General features: G+C 40.9%; 1 protein-coding gene across 1 annotated transcript in view; it reads left to right on the top strand.

Moving 5' to 3' along the window:
* LOC126384266 (collagen alpha-1(XIV) chain-like) overlaps window positions 1–20272 on the top strand; it is a 304818-nt gene that overhangs the window by 195326 nt on the left and 89220 nt on the right. The window contains exons 24-25 of the mRNA XM_050035226.1: window positions 6228–6377; window positions 11409–11483. Of these exons, the coding sequence (XP_049891183.1) occupies window positions 6228–6377; window positions 11409–11483 (225 nt within the window). The remainder of the gene's footprint in view (window positions 1–6227; window positions 6378–11408; window positions 11484–20272) is intronic.

The following is a 20272-nucleotide window of genomic DNA, read 5'->3' as shown; positions in this document are numbered from 1 at the left end:
TTTTTTTTTTTTTTTGATGTGCTTTGATGTATTCAGCTCCTACTTTGGCTGTCAAAAATGAGTCTGCACCAAAGTCACCTCCATAAAACAGCCTTGCAATTACTGAAGTCATTTTCTCGGTCCTGATTCTCCGCAGCCACTGGGCTCCGCGCCCACAGAAATAATTGTGTATTTTCCCATTTGTTTGAAAGTGATAACACACTCCAACACACCAAAATAACATCAAACAACAGATGGTGTGGCCCGATTCGATTGTGCACGTCCACCATTCAGTCACCACCTCAAAGGTAAGATTGACTTTTAATACAGCCGTCATCCAGCAAATGGAAGGTAGTAATGGCTGTTATTCATCACCTTCAGGCCTCCAGCAACAACACCGCCGTCATTAACGTCACATAAAAGACGCATATTATTGCAGTGTCCCTGTGTTTCTTTAGGGAGCTTCGAGGTATTGGTTCTCTTAACACACACTAGAACTAAATGTGGATTTATGTTTGTGCAGCTGGTAAATAATTACTAGAGAAAAGTGTCTGCAGCAGGAGGAAGAAAGAGTGATATGATGAGGTGTTTTTGGTGTGGATGAGTGAGACGTAAAAAAGATCAATAAAGAGTGAAGAGTTGGTAAAGTGTACTTTTACAAATCCTCCTGTAGGACAGAAAGTTATTGTTGAGTTGAATTGGAGTTCACAAAGATCAGCTCTTCACCTTTTCCTGTGCAAGATAGTGAGGTCCTGCTTAACTCACACACCCACACACACACACAAACACACACACACACACACACAGTATCTTGGTTGCCAGATATTTGATTCCACACAGCAGGACTCCAACTTCATTAATTCTAATCCTAAAAGTTGGTCTGTTTTTGATCATACCTTTCCTGATTCTAATCAGTTTGGGTATTTTTTTTATTATAGTTTATATTGAAGGTGTTTGTAAGACAACAATGAACACTATTTTTTAAAAGATACCATCCTGACCTGCCCAATTTTAATTCTCACGCTGTGCACCCTCACTCTCCTTTCCTCACCTTTTCTCCTTGCGTCTGTGTATATAAAAAAAAACACGATCTCTCCATTTTCTCCACCCATATGCATTGCTTAGTTAAACAGCGTCGGATATGCACTGATCTGCCACATGGGACCCCCACAAAGGGCCGTGTCTGATGGTGTGACCCCACTTTGGCCGTGGGGACACTCTCAAAGTTCACAGATAGGTCAAGCATAAATCAAGAATGAGAAATTCATGCTTCAGAGCTGTTATCTTAAAGCAACATTAATTGAATAGGACTTTGGTAAACACAGCAGACATTCAAGATACTACAGCGAATCTGGTCATCTAAACAGCTCTCCAACAACACCAACCTTGGTATCCTCAACACCAACATGAAGACTGTCCCACTCTATGGTCCTAAGACATGTAAAAAAAAACAGGGCACTCACAAGAAAGATACAGGTGTTTTGCAGCAAATGTCAATGCTACTTTGTAAAGCTGTGGTTGCTCTTCAAAACCACAAATGGGGAACTGTAAGGATTACCATCTAAGAAGACAATAGCGACCACAATCAAAAGAGGAAAGAGGAAATGGATAGGTCGCATCTGTAGGAAGAACACATACTGTATAACATCACAAGACAAGCCCGCACTACAACCCAAAGGGAAAGACAAAACACGTTCCAGACTTCAAATAAGCTGGCAGAAAGTAAAAACTCATGTGGAGAGAAAAGTAAGATGGTGAGCCCTGGACGACGTCCTGTGCCACTAGATTGGGTAAAAGGTTTAAAGTTCCAGTTTTGGTGGAATCTGTCTGTCACAGTTTGCACTTTTGACCTGCCATACATGCCATTCTCACCCCACCTCTCCACCACACCTACCTGCCAGCCTATCACCTATTCACACATCTCCCGCTCCTGCCGTTCCACCACACCCACCTCATACTTCCCCTTCCTTGTTGCCAACTCTCCTGCTTCACCTGCTCCCTGGTAAACTACTCAGCCTTCTGTCTCCAATCAAGAGTTCTGCTTCCATGTTCCTGGTTCTTGGTCACCTATTCCCCATGGCTGTGTAGTGGGACTGCCAGTCAGCTCCACATTGTGAGTTTACCTGTTCTGCTGCCTGTGATTTCCTGTGCTGTGGATTACCTCACTGTGTGGCTGCACATTCTGCCTTTGTGTGTGCAACGTGGCATACACTCATCATCACTGATGGTTTCTTGACTCCTTGCCGGTTCTGACCAACCTACTGTATAGTCGGCTCCGCGCAGGTGTGTTGGTTTCTCCCGTGTGTACTCCTGGTTCTGGACCCCCTGCTCATCTGACTTTGCCCGCTGTCTGCTCCCTCATGGTACTGCTGCACACAGTTGAACTGTTTGCCATTTGTGTGCACTTGTGGACACCAGTGACTCACCTGCTCTCTGCTTTGGTGTGTTATGCCAAGCGCTTACCACTGAAACCTTGTCCTGGAAGACTCTGAGCCAAGAAATTGACTCTAACTGTTGTCTCACTTGTCTGCTCATTCTATGTTTGACAAGCAAAATATTAAAGGACATAACTTTTCTGTCTGCCTGTGGTGCTTTATTTTGTTCTCACCATACCAGTAACACTAACAGCGAGGACTGCAGATTGCAACCAGCTGAAACGTCTCCTCGATAGAATTTTTCTTTAGTGTTTAGGTTTTTACCAGGAGCTTAATTTTCAGCAGACTAGGTGATTTAAACTAGTAAAAACACAGGATAAAGCACAAAAACATGAATGTCCCAATCTAGAGATAGTGTGTAGTTTGTCCATAGACAAGGACTCAATCCCTATGTAGATATGAACAACTGATTTTAAGGTAACAAAAACACATTCTTATTTTCGGGAAGTCATACACTAAAGAAAACATACTTATTATAATATGCATTCCGCTGCTGTCAGTATCCTCCTACATCCTACACACTGGATCTTAAGTCAAGTCGGTCAATAAAATATGACGTGGCCCAGCTGCATGATGAGGTGTGTATCAAGCCTCCTTACATCACGGTTGTCAGAAAGACTTCCACAAAGGACACATGTGCATCCTCCTAGTTCTTCCTGCAAGCCTCCTCTCTCCTCATGATGCTTTTTTGAATTTGATATATCCTACAAGATGGCGTGCAAAGATCCATTTTCAGGTCTCAGACAGGAGGACAGACGGACAGGAGACAAGGAGGGACAAAATAGAGAAATGAGAGGAGCCTTATGTTATTGTACCCAACAGTTCCTCCACATTTTCTCCCACCTTGCCCTATTTACAGTGAGTTTTAAAACCCACAAATGGCTCAGAAGGATTTGGGGCCTCTGGTGAGCTGTCAAAACATAAGCGAGTACCTTGTCATTTTTTAACATTGTCAGTAGTTTCCCGTAAGCCCATGTGGGTGAATGTTTGACATTTATAATATTATAATATGAATAATTTACCTCACCTTTACCTAGCCGTACTTCACCTTGAAATCGAATGAATAGGGTTTTGTTGGGAAGTAAGCTTCACTTAGTGCTTTGACATTATATTTCTTAGCTTTTCTGTTGAAAATTGGCTTAAGGACTCGATAAAATGATGAATTGAATGAGTTTGAGACAGTTTGAGTAAAAGGGATGCACATGTGAATGCCTGCACTGGACCTGAATACATTCAGAACTGACTGTAAAGGTTGAGTTTATAATGAATATTCACTTGTTCCCATCCTGCAGCACTTAAAGTGACTTTTGCTCTGCCATTCATTCTGCATCTGCAATGAAAGCATTCAGTAGTTGTGGTCATGGGGAATGTACCTGCACTGTATCAAAATAAGTCTTTCTGGATGTTGTTTTATATTGTCAGTTTTGTTATGAGCTTCAGTTGTAAAAATTGACTTGGCACAGTGCTGCAGCTCTTTAACTCATTAAAATGTTCCACCTGCCCTCTGTGATGAAGCTGTACAAGTCAATGCGTTGTGTTTCGTGGATACGTTTTCCTTAGAAATATATTTGACAGGTTGCCAGTAGACCCTGACTGCTAGCGTGGAGTGAACAAAAACAACAAACACATGTTGATTATTTTAGTAATTGGATTTGGTTTGTCACGTATTCCTGACCGTGAAAAGTTTAATTTTATTCAGTTTTATTTGGGCAGAAAAACAAACTGAGCTGCTATCAAAAAAAAAAAAAAACAGTCCTGTGAGACGTTTCAAACATGTGAAAGAGAAAAGTGAGAACAAACTGAAAAACACATCCAAATGACACACAAGTGTTAAGGAGATCTGGTGCGTCAGTAAATGGTTCTATATTTGAAGATAATCATCATCATCCACCTCTGGAATATATAGAGGAATCTTAACAACAACCTTGCTAAGAGGAAGGCCATTTTGACTCACAGTTGTTTACCAGTTTAGCTTAGAAAATTCAGTTTGTTGTGTGCTGAGGAAATGAGTGCGGGATGAGCAACACTTTTGGGAAATAATGCAGAGAAGCAGTCCTCATTAAAAGCACATTTTTACATAAATCTGAAAAGAATCTGAATCTGTAAAAGTACAATCATTATCACCTGCAGAGTCCTTGTACATTTGTAGAAAAAAAGTTTCCCAAAGGGTCCTTTTTATTGGACTGAGGTTCTGCCCAGCACCATTCACTTCTGAAGAACCCTTTTTTGACAAACGGGTTCTTTTAGGGCTCTTGTAAGATTAAGGGTTCCATTATGAACACTTTTCATCGAAAGAACCCCCCTTAAAGCCCCCCTTGGAGGTTCTAGATGAGACCCTTGGAATATAAGAGGGTTGTCAATATAACCACCTGGATGGGTTGTTAACCCCCCTAATAGGTGAAAAATTTCTGGATAGTTCTTCAGTGGTTCTCTGTCAGACTAAGGGTTCCAATATGAACCATTTTCGTCCAAAGAACGCCCCTTTTTAGAGCACTCCCAGGTAGGTTCTAGATGAAACCCTTGGAATATAGAGGGTTCTCTACAGAAACCCCTGGATGGGTTAGCACACTTAGAAGGTCGAAAGATTCTCTGTAAGACTTAGGGTTCCATTATGAATCCTTTTCATCCAAAGAACCCCCTGGGTGGGTTCTAGATGAAACCCTTGGAATATAAAAAGGTTATAGATAGAACTGCCTGGGTGGGTTGTTAGCACCCTTAGAAGGTGGAAAGACTGGATAGTTCTCAAAGGGTTCTCTATAAGACTAAGGGTTCCATTATGAACTGTTTTCATCCAAAGAACCCCCTTTTGTTTAGCCCACTCCTGGGTGGATTGTAGATGAAATATAAAAAGGTTCTTAAAAGAACCCACCTCGTGGGTTCTTAGTACCGTTAGAAAGTGGACAAATTCCGGATAGAACCTGCTGGGTGGACATGTTTGTTGGATTATGTTTGACCATATGATCATTAATGAGGAACTCTCTTGGTCTTTTTAATTTCTCAGCGTATATGCTGTTTTTAGTTGTAGTATAAATCTGAGTGGTATCAAATGTCTTACTGACTATTAAGATATAAAGTGGGTACTGTTTGTCTTTTTTGTACTTATTGTCATTAGCACTTTTATTGATGTTTTACTGATGTTTTTTTATTTGCTTATTTATTTTTTGAAGTTTTGCCCGTTATCTTTTTATTTGCTCACTTTGTCTTGGATTCTACGTTATATTTTTGTTATACATAATGATTTAATGTTTACTTGCGTAAACCCCAGAAAGAGTAGTTGCTTCCTTGGTAGTGGCCAATGGGCATCCAAAGAAAATAAATGAATAAACAAACAAACACATGAATAAATAAATAAATACTGTAGGGGGTGTTGGTGAAACATTTCACAGATGGTTCTGGGTATCATCCTTTGGGTTCCAGGTGAAACCTTCATGAAAGATTCTATAAGGAACCACAAAGGGTTTTCTTATGGGGACAAGCCAATGAACCTTATATAGTTGTAGTTGGCACCTTTATTTCCAAGAGTGTAGCCTCCTCTCTGTCTCACCTCAAAGACCGACACACCTTCATCCTGAATCACACTAACGGCATCAAATCAATACAATGATAATAAGGTATTTTTATATAAGAGGCCTATTTAGGAACAAATAATGTTAACTGGCATCGGGAGCTACAAGGAAAGTTTTGGCAGCTGGCTTGTGAGACATCAGTAAATAATTCAATGTATTTACACATCTTTTTGTTTCTTCTCTGTTATTGCAAAACCAGTTGCCTCTCCAGAATGATAGCGAGGTGATCTCTGTATTTTTACTGCAGATGGTCAGAAGCAGGAGACGAAGCTGAGCGGATCATCCAACAGACACTGTTTCAACAACCTGAAGGCCAACACGCAGTATAAGATGAGTGTGTACGCTCAGCTCCAGGACGGGACTGAGGGGCCTGCAGTCACTGTGATAGATAAGACACGTAAGTACATCAATACACAGTCACATCATCAAACAGTACAAACAATACAGAAGGTTGTCTATCATAGATTAATTTTTCTGAAGGATTTCCATGCTTTAGTTTACGTGTAACTGAAAGTGTTGTGTGCAGTTTTAGGAGAAATTAGGCTTTTTCAGAATCCGGTATCCTGAAAAACTAACATTTCAGTTACGCTAACAAACAAATTTTTTGCACATTTTTTTGCACAGTTGTCTCTCATGTAAGGCTATGATATATAAACACACTTAGCCTATATATACACCACAGACACATCAAGTACTTCACCTCCTCCATACGATGTGCCAAACCCATTTAAATGAGCCCAGTCAGATTGACAATAGCAGAAACACACGCTTGACAAACACACACTTGTACAGAAATTGCTGTCAGCTGTCACTATGTATAATAGAAGCCCACTACAGGCTGGGAGAATGATCACGTCATTTTCAACATAATAACATCTTTTATCCTCGTGGGAGCCCCAAACGCTAATCAAGACCCACTGTCTGCAAACAGGGGAGGGAGGCTGGGAAGGAGGGAAGGTGGGGTCTTTTCAATTTTTCAGTGTGTTCAATGAACAGCAGTAACATTTCCATTGTTTAAATCTATATTACCTATGATGACATTTAACTCAGCAGCTTCACTGTAATGATGAGGTCAAGTTCAACCTCTGGCCTTCATTTCAGAGTGATTGTCAGCATGCCTGAAATGTCTCTCATTATGGCCATTGATGTCAAATGGGTGTGTGAGGCTGCAGGAAAAAATGACCACATGCAGACAACCGAGCAGACATGAACAGTTCATAATTTATTTATTGGTGGAATGGTGATACAAAAAGCTCACAGGAAGCAGTCCAAACAAAAGTAGCTAAAAATCCATGAGATAAATACACCTATCAGCCAAAACATTAAAACCACTAACGAGTCAAGTCAGTAACACATCTCGTTACAATGCATTATTCTGGTGGGAAACCTTCAGTCCTGGCATTCATGTGGATGCCACTTGACATGCACCACCAACACAAACACTGTTGCAGGACAAAATTCCATGCCACACCACAAAAACTGCTCAGCAATGGCCAGATTAACGTCACAAAGAGCTCAAGATGTCGACCTGGCCTCTAAATTCCCTAGACTCCAAAGTAATCGAGCGTCCTTGGAGCATACTAGTACCCCAGAGGTACCCCACCTCACAACCCATAGGGACTTAAAGGATCCGCAGTCTATAGTGTGTGCCAGTAAACTCAGAACTCCGTTAGCGCTTTTAGCACTTCTGGTTCTCTCGTCTAAAAGTCAATACGTTTTTTGAATGGGATTTTGGTAAAATGCCTCAAATAAGGTTTGTGGTCAACAAAAGCTTAAGCGAGTTTCAGGTTTTGTTCTGCGACAAAAAACACGTCAGTAAATACCCTACTTGTGAATTTTGAAGCTTTTACGTGTCGTAAAAAAGGCGGTTGCTAACAAGTTGCTCAATATGACTACAAACCCTGTTGGGGACATTAAACGTCATCACCCCCGAACAGGCGAGAGTGCTGGCAGTCCGCCATTACAGCTTCTTATTTAGCTTAAACACTCCGATTTCCCCATTATACAATGTTTTTAAAATAAAGTGGCCAAAATCAGTTGAAAGCTTAGTGGCGGTGACATCAAGGGGTCCATGTCATTGGTTCGACAGCCCATTGGTTCGACATCCCATTAGTCCGACTGCCTGCGGTGCTGAACGGCTCGCGGCGGGCGTATGGTGCACCGCGACCGGCTTGAGGCGGAGCAGGCTCATGGCTTATGTGTTTGTCACTTTCTTTTTCATTTTAACCCACACCATGATCTTTTCCTAACCCTAACCAAGTGGTTTTTGTGCCTAAACCTAACCAAACCTTAACCAACAATGGGATGTCGAACCAATGGGCTGTCGGACCAATGGGCAGTTCCCACATCAAGAGTCATGTGATCGTGGAGTAGTCATGTAGTCCATTAAAGCCTAACGTTAGCTTTTTACTTCTGGCGATCGCATTTAAGCTTCAAATGTGGTATGAAAGGTGTTCATATGTGAAGATTATCTCGCTGAACAAAACCTGTAAGTATCATAAACTTGTGTTAGCCACAGAGCTTATTTTCTGACATAATCCAAAACGCAATGCAAAAATCACATTCACTTTCCCTTCGGGAAACCTGCGCGATGCTAAACTTCCGTGTTTTCACGTCAGCCCTGGCACACTCTATGACCTGTTGGTGTACAGTCGAGTATATAAGGCTGTCTGAGTCACTGGCTTCGTTTAAGTCTCTCCTTAAAACATACTTCTATAGGGAAGCATTTTCTCACTTTATCTGAGCTGTCTGTCTATTTTATTGCTGTCTTAAGGATGTTATTTCCCATTTATTATCTTGATTTTAGCTTTGGCCTTCCTTAATTGTGTTAAGTTTTAATTTACAGCATTGTGTTACTGTGTATGAAAAGGTGCTTTATAAATTAAGTTTATTATTATTATTTCCTGCTTTTAACTACACATTCATGTTCACATAATGGCTGGCCTGTGTAACCCACTTCTTTTCGGAGCGTGGGTTTGCACATCCTTAGAAATTAATGCGACTTGTCCACAAGATGCAATACACACATGACAGGTAGAAGCAGTGTTGCCAGAACAAAGAAAACATAGTTAACATTTTCACGACATGCTTGATACATATCATCTACAGTGGTGTCACTGTCACTTATTCTGTTATAATCTACAGCGATCTCAGAGCTAACAATATTGTAACCTCCTAGAGTGTCACCCTGTTTATTGTTAACATGCAAATCCAGAAGTTCTATACGGTGTGAGTTATCTGCTTTGCCCTATAGTGTAATCCTCCAGTAACACACGTCATGCATAGACAAGTATGTTAACAGTAATGTTCTCGATGCAGCTGGATGTCTACGCCAACGCGTGGTTAAAAAGCACGTATATCTCTCGCCTTAAAGTTACAGGTTTAGGTACAGGTGACAGCTGGGACAATTGGGTGTTTAAAGCTGCACTTGGTAACTTTTATAAAATAACTTCTTGTCATATTTGCTTGGACTGTCAACACATCCCTTATAGTCATACATGAGATGGATGATTTGTGAAAAAGGTGATCCTCCCATTCACCCCTGAATTGCTTCTTATGACATTACGGCACAGGAACAAAAATATGTTTCTGAAAACCTTTGAATCTTAATTCATATTTGATCAGCACTGCATAGTTTGGCAGCTCATGAGCAGTGATTGTCATGATTGACAGCTGCACTAGAGACTCCTATGCTCTTATTGGTCATTTCCCAGGATGTGGGACATGATTTTTTTCACAGACTTATGTAATACTTTCTGGATGTAGCGACAGTTTCAGCAAAAATGATAAAAAGTTATTTTCATAAAGCTGCCAACTGTAGCTTTTACAAGAAAAAAACTCGTAATATTACGAGAATAAAGTCATAACTGAGAAAAAGTCATAATATTGCGAGAATAAAGTCGTAATTTAATGACCTATACTTATTCTCATAATATTATGACTTTTTTCTCATTAAATTACACCTTTATTCTTGTAATATTACAACTTTATTCTCGTAATATTACAACTTTATTCTCGTAATATTATGACTTTATTCTCGTAATATTACGTAATATTACGAGTTTTTTCGTGTAATATTATGACTTTATTCTCAAAATCTCCGATTTTTTTTTTCTTCAATATGGCTGTTCATCTAGTGGTTTTATATCACAATCACTGGAAAATCAACAGAACACTAATTAATGGGTGGAATAAGTAGATACATCATCTGTTTTTTGGCTCTTCATGCAAATAAATAAATAAGTAATGACAAGAAGCTAGCACTAGCGGTTGCAATCACATCTTAACCCTAGTGTAGCGTGGGTTTGTCCCCAGATTACCAAAATTTAAATTGGGTGCCGGACAGGAAAATAATCTCAATCTGACCTGTTGTTTTTCCACAACGTTTTTTCTAACAAATTCAGAGCTAAAGATGCAAAACTTTCAAAGATCTTTACTGTCGTTTGTTCCTCTGGCAGGCAGCTGTTTGAAACTTGCACCGACTGTAGCATCCACACAACTGAGCCTCATACTTGCAACATTTTAATTTAGTTAGAGTTATTGTGTTTCTGTTATGATGTTGTATTTGACGGTGTTAATTGATTTGTAAAGGCTGGACTGTATTGCCAGGCAATTCTAATGAAACTTTGACAAAAACCATAGCAGGCACAATGTTCCCTGAGATGGATTACCTTTCAGGAACACATTTAGAGTCTGGACAAGTTCATTTCCATAGTATACTGAAATTAATGAAGTGAGAACAAAAAAAAAACAGAGACAAAGGGAGAAGAGGCTGAAAAAAAGAAATAACCACAGTGATAAAAGAAAAGGAAAGGACAAAGAAAGAGCAGATATTTGTTAGCTTGAAGCTGCTGCCCTCCGTACTGTAGCTCCGCAGAGAGCCTCCACAATGATTTATTGCTTTGTTTTGATGCAAATGAAAGCCAGAGCCTTTCCTACAAATGACTCTCCCAATCGCTGCAGGCAGCCATCAGTGAACGCTCCCCACCTGCCATCACAAGTAATTCGCAGCCTCAGGTAGCTGATTTACTGCCTAAACACCACTGAATCAGTAAACTGTGTGTGTTGTGTGTTTTTGAGAGGGGGACAGCTGGTTTATCTAAACCTCCCTCTACACACACAGAATAAAGGTGAGGGGTTGAAAGCAGAGACAGTTGGAGTGTGATTTAGACTGTAGCCAACGCTGTGATCAATCTACCAAATTATACAGGAGCTGAAATCACAGAGCTGAACGTAGTTATTTGACACATTCTGTATGTTAATGTGTGACTGTGTGGCTGTCTGAGGCTTTCTTCTCTCTTTAATTGTCTTTTTGATGCTTTTTAGAGGGGAAGTTTGATTTTGGGGAGGTGATGGTTTTACGATGAATGTGGTCACGATTGCAGGTTTTCACGTCTTCATGTGTGTCTTGTTTATACTCTCTGTGTAGTACCCATCCCAACTCCGGCTCCAACCAGGCCCCCCACCACCACGCCGCTGCCCACCATCCCCCCTGCAAAGGAAGGTGAGACCTGATTTTACATTGTTTGTTATCATTGATTATCTGCAGTCCATTTCCTCATTTTAAAGGGATAGTTCCAGTTTTTAAAGCAGCACTTTATGCTCCCCGTTAGGATACTGACACGGGACTAGCACCCCAGCATCTCAGCTATGCATTCCTGTGGATGAGGTTAACAGCAAAACATATTTTAGCCACTTCAAAAAACTCCTGCTTAAAAAATTAACATCAATCTAAGTTAACGCTATATTAACAATATTTTCACTGCTTTGCTGTCAGACAGCCCTTTCCTCTGACATTACATTTTCTCAACCCTATAACTTCCATATGTCTACACAAAAACACCTAAATGTGCTGCACTGTGTTATGCTGTAGGTCAGCTGTTTGGGGCAGAAAATGATGTTGCGTGATCTGACTGAACTTTTCTAAAGATTTTAAAGATGGTACATGCTTGGATTTTTTCTGGGCTGTGACAACTTGATGTTTTAACATTTCTCTTAGAGGATTATGTAAAACCACTGCCAAATAAGCAAGAGAGAGCCACTTGCCGAAGACCATCAGGTCAGATTACACTGGATAGCTACAAATAAATGAAGTGACTTCCCAAGCTGTCAGTAAAAAGTGCTGGCATCTTCTGATTCAGAAAGGCCCTGAGGTTGTGTTGTGACCACAGACTGTATATAAAGATGGACAATATGACACCTCCCCAAAAGTGAAGCCAAAACATCTCAATCTCCCCCTGGTAGCTGGCTGCAGTATAGGTCATAAAGCCCACCCGCTCTATGTTAGTGGATGGGACATGGGCCAAACTTGAAACTCCAAGTACACATTTTTCCCAGTGAAGTCAGCTAAAGTAGATTTTATCACGCTGCTGTTTGTTCAAATATTTGTTTTTCTGATTAGTTTGGTTTTAATTTGTTAAGTAATGCTATAAAACGGGATTTTACAACATGATTGGCAACTGTCTGAGCCAGCTGGTGGGCTCGTATTCAGCGGCACTGCTCGCGATTGCTCAGACAGGTGTATTCTTGAGAAATTTAATACAGTGAAAATTGCGACTACACAGACACTGGCTCCGAATGACATCACCAGAGCAAGATGGCAGTAGCTGTACCTGGGATATTTTAGCTTCACTTCTGTACAATGGCGGTAAGTGGAGATGGGTTGTCCATCTTTATATACAGTCTATGGTTGGGACAAAGTCCAGGCAGCAGTAGCTCTCTGGGTCCCTTCAGCATGTGTTTACAGCTCACAGTTAGCTCTGCTCTTTCTGGGCCTCCAGTTTCTGCAGAAGTTTCCCCTCTTTCTTTTTCAATCCATTCAGTGTCTCTCTGCAAAAGTTCTTCTTCTCTATACTCGGGTTCATTAAGGTATCCTTTTGTCTCCACAGTGAACAGCATTTCGTCTTCGCTGTCATAATCACTCTTTTTTTTTTTTTTTAATCTTGAATTTGTTGTCTTTTCTATAAACCACTTAAAGTCTGACCCAAACAGCTGACCTGCAGCATAACACAGTGCAGCACATTTGGGTGTTTATGTGTAGGAATATGCAAGTTATAGGGTTGAGAAAATGTAGTAACAAAGGAAAGGACTGTCCGACAGCAAGGTAAAGCAGTGAAATGATTGTAAACACAGCGTCCACTGAGACTATAGATTTTTTTAGGTAAGCCTTTTTTTAAGTGGCTATGTTTTGCTCTTTACTCCAATCCACAGCAACACATTCTGTTTCTCCCTTTTTAACTGGGTGTACTCAGAAGGTGTCAGTTTCATAATACTTGTATGTATTTGTAGAGTAACGTCACCTTGTTCCAGGAATAAACTGCAGTCTCAGCCACTAGCAGAAATTATGAAAGTACTCATGTACTGCATTTAAGTACAGTTTAGATGTCTTGGATATTTTCTTTTATTTTGCTATAAACTTCTGCTCCACTGCCTTTTAGAGGGAAGTTTTATACTCCACAACACAGGCACTAGTTACCTAACTTTTATTTTTTTTTTTTGACTTAATCATATTACCACCTAATAATTAACCTTTTTTTAAAGACACACACACACACACACACACACACACACACACACACACACACACACACACACACACACAGTGTTAGTTAGTTATTAGTTAGTTATTAGTAAGTTATAAATGTACTTCCAAACCTCATTAAATAGCTTTGTTTTATTGTTATCCTCAAACAATGTGTTTTTTATGGTCAAATAATTTCTCATTAATTCCGTCCAAATCTTTTTTCCCAGGGTTTTCAAATGAGCTTTTTATAAACAAGGGAAGAAAAAATAATCTGCCACAATCAGCGCATCAGGGTTCCATTCCCCTATCGGGAGTTATTTTTCAACTGTCACCGGCTCACTATACATTATCCCGCTTAGAACATGGTTTACTACTAAAACATTCAGTGATGTGACACAAAATAATGATTAAAGCACATTCTCTTGATTCAAAATTCGCAAAAAGAAATGTGTCTGTACTCTGTATCCATGGCTCCTCAGTCTAAGGCCGTTGCTATGGCGTCCCTAGCAATGGAGCAGCAGAGCATACTTCAAGAAATAAACACAGCAGAATTGTGTTGCTTGAACAATCAGAATCAAGTATTTAAGAGTTTCATGTTCTAATGGATGATATCCATTCTTGGATTTCATTCCACACATTGTTCACTTGTTTCACCCCATCAGAGGAATCTGGATATAACATTTATCTCTAGTGGGGATGTGCTTGTTAGCAATTTGTATTGTTTTAATCCTTGATTTTCATTCAGTACAAGCATTTCGTCCATTTTGTGTTATCTTCTTTGAAATGGAGATCTTAATTCCATTCTTGATAAAACTTTTGCAATGAGTTTAGATTGTTCCTTCACTTTATAATGAATCTTTTTAACACAGGAATTGTTGTTAGATTATTTAGTTACAACTGCATCGTGTAGAAAACATTCATATACATTTAACATTCAAATAAAAAATGAATAAATACATTTCCTTGCTGTCGTGACCTGGTTGGCTAATTTAACAGAGCAATTTTGCAAATAGTAGAAGATTTTAAAAATGCACAACAGCACAGTGAGGAAAAAAGAGACTGCCTGGCAGCAACTGGCAGACACTTTAAACTTGCTCTGCCATGTTTGACAGTTATTCCAGTTATTGTGTTTGGCTCCATAAAAGTTTGCTTGCTGAGCCACTATCTTTAGAGAAATTTAGCAGCATCACAGAACTCTGTTGGGTTCAGTCCTTCAGTCCTTAACTTTCTCTGAGAAACCTCCTCAAGTGTAGGTTTAAAGTTATAACTGGATCACATTTTAAATTGGAGTTTTAAGTTTTGGTGTAACAGAATTAAATAGGGGTGTAAATCACCAGTTTAATCATGATAACATATTGTAGCGATTCTTTGGAAAACTTTATTTTACTTTAGTTGTTTTTTTTTACTATTTGAAATTTGTTAATTCTGTTTTTATTGTAGAGTTGCACGCAGCATATTCTATTCATCCATCCATTTTCATAACCGTTTATCCCCTTGAGGGTTGCAGGGGGGCTGTGGCCTATCCCAGCTGACATTGGGCGAGAGGCAGGGTACGCCCTGGACGGGTCGCCACACTATCGCAGGGCTGACACATAGAGAGAGACAGCCATTCACACTCACATTCACACCTACGGTCAATTTAGAGTCATCAATTAACCTATCCCCAACCTGCTCTCTAGTTAGTATGCTGCGCTTGCTCTTCTCCTTCTCTGTGTTTATTGGTAGTGTTGATGCTGCATCTGTTAAGTCAATGTAAGCAATTTGGCTTTGTATTATTGCCATTATTTATCAGCAATAATTTGTCATTATTGACCAATAATCTATCTGCCCAATTTAAATCCTGCATGTTAGAAAATAAATGCAAGTTTTGGTCAGCAATAATTAACAGAAAAGTTTCTTTGAACAAAACTCTCTGAGTGTTTGCTCTCTAAATTATCTCTTCAATTTTCCTTTTTTTTTCTCCTGATGTAATTATAGCGACTTTTTCTCTCTGACAGAGAAACTAAGTTTAGTTCACTGACTGCCCACATTTCATGTGAAATACATCACAGTGTGACAAGTTACTTGTTGAAGAGTTTGAGGTTTGTGCATGTGTGAGGACAACAGTTTAGTGTCAGTCAGCACTGACACCGTACAAGCAGAGTAAATAAGCTTTGACTGCTCTCCTCCCACACAGTGATGGGTCTTAACCACACACACACACACACACACACACACACACACACGCACACTTAATTATGGTATATAAAGACAGGCTCAAAGATATATATATAGATGTGTGCGAATAAAGAAAGGTTTGGATAATTTTCAGTTCAAATTATCACACAAAGATAACATAGAATTACAGAGATAAATCTTCAACAGGAGGGTAATTTAAAATAAATGTCTGAAGTGTAAACCTGGTGATTGCTGGATCTGTTACAGCATCTCCACAAACATGTAATTCACATTCTTCACATATCTGTCACCACAACATTCTTAAAAGACTGCATAATCAGCTGAAGTACAGGAACCAGCATGTACAGTGCATGTGCTTATCTAATCTTTATATTTAAATTTGCCATTTTCAATCACAGAGTAAGAGAAGTTTTTTTTTCCCTCCTTTTTTTCCCACATGATTAAAGCGTCATGTTCATAAGACACTTTGGTTTTAAGTTGAAGCTGTCAGGCCCAGAAAGAGAGACGGAGAGAGAACACTGCGTTTTACTCAACCTACATGCATGTTCACTGTAAAAAAAAATATACAGAATTTGATAGTAACACATAAGGCCCGTTTCCACTGAAGAAGTTCCTGGTTCTATTTGGGGAGCAGGAACTACTACAGGAACGTCCTCTCGCTCGGCCCTCTCAACCACCGTGAGATTTAGTTGCATGTTGCCTCAGCTGATGCTTTCTAGACATCGTGATTTCCCAAAACTGAATAAATACCACACATAGCAACACAAAACTGCTTTGCTAGCTCAATCATGTTGTAACTAAGATATCCGCTGGAAAAAAATATTTTTTTCACGCACCGTGACCGGAGTTATTACAGACACCGCTAACTGCTAACCCCGAAGCTCCTGCGGTGGAAACGGGCCTATAGAACTTTTTGGACATGAAGTCCTTCCACTTAAAATTTGGACTTGTTTATAAGTAAAGTTCTTTTCAAAACCTTCATGAGTATATGTTTATAGTACAGAATAAAACAACAGTGACACAAGGGCAAAATACTACAACAGGCAAAAACATTTCCCTTTTTATAAAGATGATTTTTTTGGGGGCGATTTTGCCTTATTTATAGGACCACAGTAAATTGACAGGAAAGGTAGAAGAGAGAGGGTGGATGACAAGCAACAAAGGAATGAATGAAATTCTGTTCGACTTCCTTGGTGTAAGAACAATTAGAAATACACCAAAACACACACAAAAGTTAAGAGCAGCAGCAATTAAAAGTGTCACTGCAACTTTGCCGCGGCAGTGATAGTGCATGTTTAACCCTGTGTATTGTAGCGTAGCAATGGAAGCCACAGCTCTGGGATGGAAGCTGTTTTTCATTCTATTGGTCTTTGACTCGATTGTCCTGAAGCTTCTGCCAGATGGTAACAGTCCAACATGGAGTGGCCGGGGTGCGTAATGTCTTTGAGGATACTATGGGCTTTCTTTTTGAGTTTGTTGGTGTAAATAATGTCCAGTCCATGGAGCTTCAACCTGATGATGCCCCATGCCGCCTTTACCACACGATGGAGGCTGTGACATTCTGCAGCTGTGCAGCTGGCATACCACACTGTGGAGCAGCTGGTCAGGATGGACTCAACAGTGCTACTGTAGAAGTTGAGAAGAAGTTTTTGAGGTAGTTTCCTCAGGATTCAGAGTCTCTGCTGAGCTTTTTTTGACCAGCTGTGAAGTGTTGTTGGTCCTTGTCAGCTGGTTTGACAGTATGACTCCCAGGAACATCAGTTTTCCACCTCCACTATCTCCCCATGTATGTGGAGGGGGGCGTGAGCTCAGATCTTGGTCCTCCGGAGGTCAATAACCATCTCCTTGGGTTTGGAGGTGTTGAGGAACAGGTCATTGTCTCCACACCAACAAGTGAGATGGTCCGCCTCACGCCTGTAGGCCATCTCATTCTCTTCAGAGATTAGGCCTACTATGGTCGTGTCATCAACAAATTTGATTTTGGTGAACAGTGTAAAGAGCATTGGCCTTAGCACACAGCCCTGGGGGTACCAGTTCTGAGAGTAAGGGTGGAGGAGATGTGCTTGCCCACTCTAACTTGCTCTGGTGGTGTCCGTGAGGAAGTACATGAGCCAAGAACACAGGGAAGAACTGGTGCCCAGGTTGTACAGTTTTGTGACCAGCTTGTGAGGGATGACCATATTAAATGCAGAACAACATCCTCACATAGGTGTTTGGTTTCTCCAGGTGTATCAGGGCAAGATGGAGGGCTGTTGTGATGGCGTCCTCTGTGGTGTGGTTAGTCCTTTATGCAAACTGGTGTTTATCCAGATCATGTGGAATTACAGTCTTAATGTGTGAGAGCACCAGCATCTCAAAGCACTTCATGATGATAGGTGTTAGTGCTACAGGATGGTAGTCATTTAGGCACATCACAACAGATTTTTTTTGGGCACTGGGATAATCATGGAAGTTTTAAGGCATGTTGGGACAGCAGGTTATTGTAATAACAGGTTAAATATGTTGGTTAACACTCCTTTAAGCTGGTCAGCACAAACCAATAATACTCGCCCGGATACTCCATCCGGGCCAGCTACCTTGCTCCCGTTGACTCCCCTCAGGACAGTCCTCACCTGATGTTGCTAGAGGACCAGCACTGGCTCACCGTCAGCTGAGGTGAAGAGTGGATCCACCTCCTCCCTCTGGGTGTCAAAGCGGGCGAAGAACTGGTTTAGGGCATCGGGCAATGTGGCATTATGGCATCCATACCTGCACTGTTTTAATGGTTAGGTTAACTCTGCAGATCCGTGATCAGGAGGAGATAAATGTGGTCTGACTGACCTACTTATGCTGACGGGATTGTCTTGAATGGCCCCGAAATACTGGTGTATACTTGGTCGAGTATATTGTCCTCTTGTGTGGTAAATGTCACATTCTTGTAGAATTTAGGTATGACCAGTTTAAAGTCTACATGACCAAAATCCCTTGCTACATTGACTACACTGTCCGGGTAAGCTGTTTACTGGCACCGTCATGCCTCTCCAGAGCTAACTTAGCTTTAGCTTGCGGGGGGATGTAAACTGCTATGGTTGTTATGTTTGTTAATTCCCTTGGCAAAAAGAAAGTGCTGCATTTTACCACCAGGAGCTCCAGGTCAGAGCAGCAGTGTCTCTCCACCATGTCCACAGCTGTGCACCATTTATTATTCACGAAGATATACAGTTCTCCCCCACGGCTCTTACCAGAGTCTCTCGTCCGGTCCGCTCTGTAAGCAGAAAGGCCCGCTAGCTGGATGCTGTGTCTGGTAGGTTTTCATTGAGCCAGGACTCCTTGATGATAGTCACACAGTAAGGCATCATTCTCGCTCTGATCTCGTCCATCTTATTGACGAGTGACCTTGTGTTCGCAAGGAAGAGGCTTGGTAGGGCAGGTTTGTATGGGTTAGCCTTAAGCTCAGCCCGCAGACGTGCCCACTTCCCTCGCTTTTGCTTCCTCTCCCTCCGCCACAGGCACCGCTTCGCTGATATGGTGGCTAGTCCGAGAGTCTATCGGGTACTGAGAACAGTTGTACCAACTTGCGGACTGTACAGTGTTCACAGATATTTAACAACTGTGAACAATCATAACTGATAATAGCTACTGTCTTGCTTAACAGAGCTAAGAAATACACAAACAACACTAAAGCGGTGTAAAACTGGCCGGTCTGAGCTCGACTCAAGCCGGCTGATGATGTTACCTGCAACTCAACTGCTCAAATTACTGGCAGCAGGTTTTAGAACTAGAGCATGTCACCTGTTTCAACAGCCAATCGGCTTGTAGTTCTTTGGTCAAGTCAAAATGACTGCAGACGGCGTGTTCGCTTGCAGCAGCAGGTGTTTCATCCCCGCTGAGCCCTCTGTTTCCGTTTTCATGGTGTGCCGGTGTTGGACGGGGGGTCGCTGCTGCTCGCTGTTTGTGCTTATGCCCCCCACACATAAACATTCTCACTGAGCTTCTCGGCACTTCTACCTTCAGAAAACCTGATCAATGTGAGTCACAGGGTGCAATTTTATTGTGAAACAATAGAGATGGATGCAGATGGATTGAAGCCGTCTGCAGTTCAGTCCGGCAGCAGCTGACCCTTTAATGTGATTTATTAGAGGGGAAAAGAAAGTGACCGGAATGATTGGTGGACAGCGACGGAGGCAACTTTTAATTAATTTAACACATTTTCAGTCTTTACAATTGGAGACCTCAAATCAAATCAATCAAAGGTTTACTCAGAAGCTGCTTTTCTTTTCAGTCCTGAGTTGTCATCCATCAAACTCAAGCCAGAGTTTGTTTATTTGAACGGTGATAAAAACACAAATCAAATAGCTGAGAAATAAATGGATACATTTTTCAAAGGTTGGAGCCGGTTTAAGTCATGCACCAGCAAAGCAAACAAAAGAAAGTTGAGCAAATAGAAAACAAACAGCCTGTGTCCCCTTTCTTAATTCTGAGTTTTTGTGGGTCTGTGAACACAGCACAGATGGAGCTCTTCTTACTTTTTCTCAGCAGTTTGTGGAGGGTTTTTTTTTTTTAAGATTTTTGGGGGGGGGCATTTTTTAGCAGACAAGCATGAAGGGGGGAGA

The sequence above is a fragment of the Epinephelus moara genome, chromosome 22 (assembly GCF_006386435.1).
Source record: "Epinephelus moara isolate mb chromosome 22, YSFRI_EMoa_1.0, whole genome shotgun sequence".
Taxonomy (NCBI): Eukaryota; Metazoa; Chordata; class Actinopteri; order Perciformes; family Serranidae; genus Epinephelus; species Epinephelus moara.
This window is presented reverse-complemented; position numbering and strand designations above follow the sequence as displayed.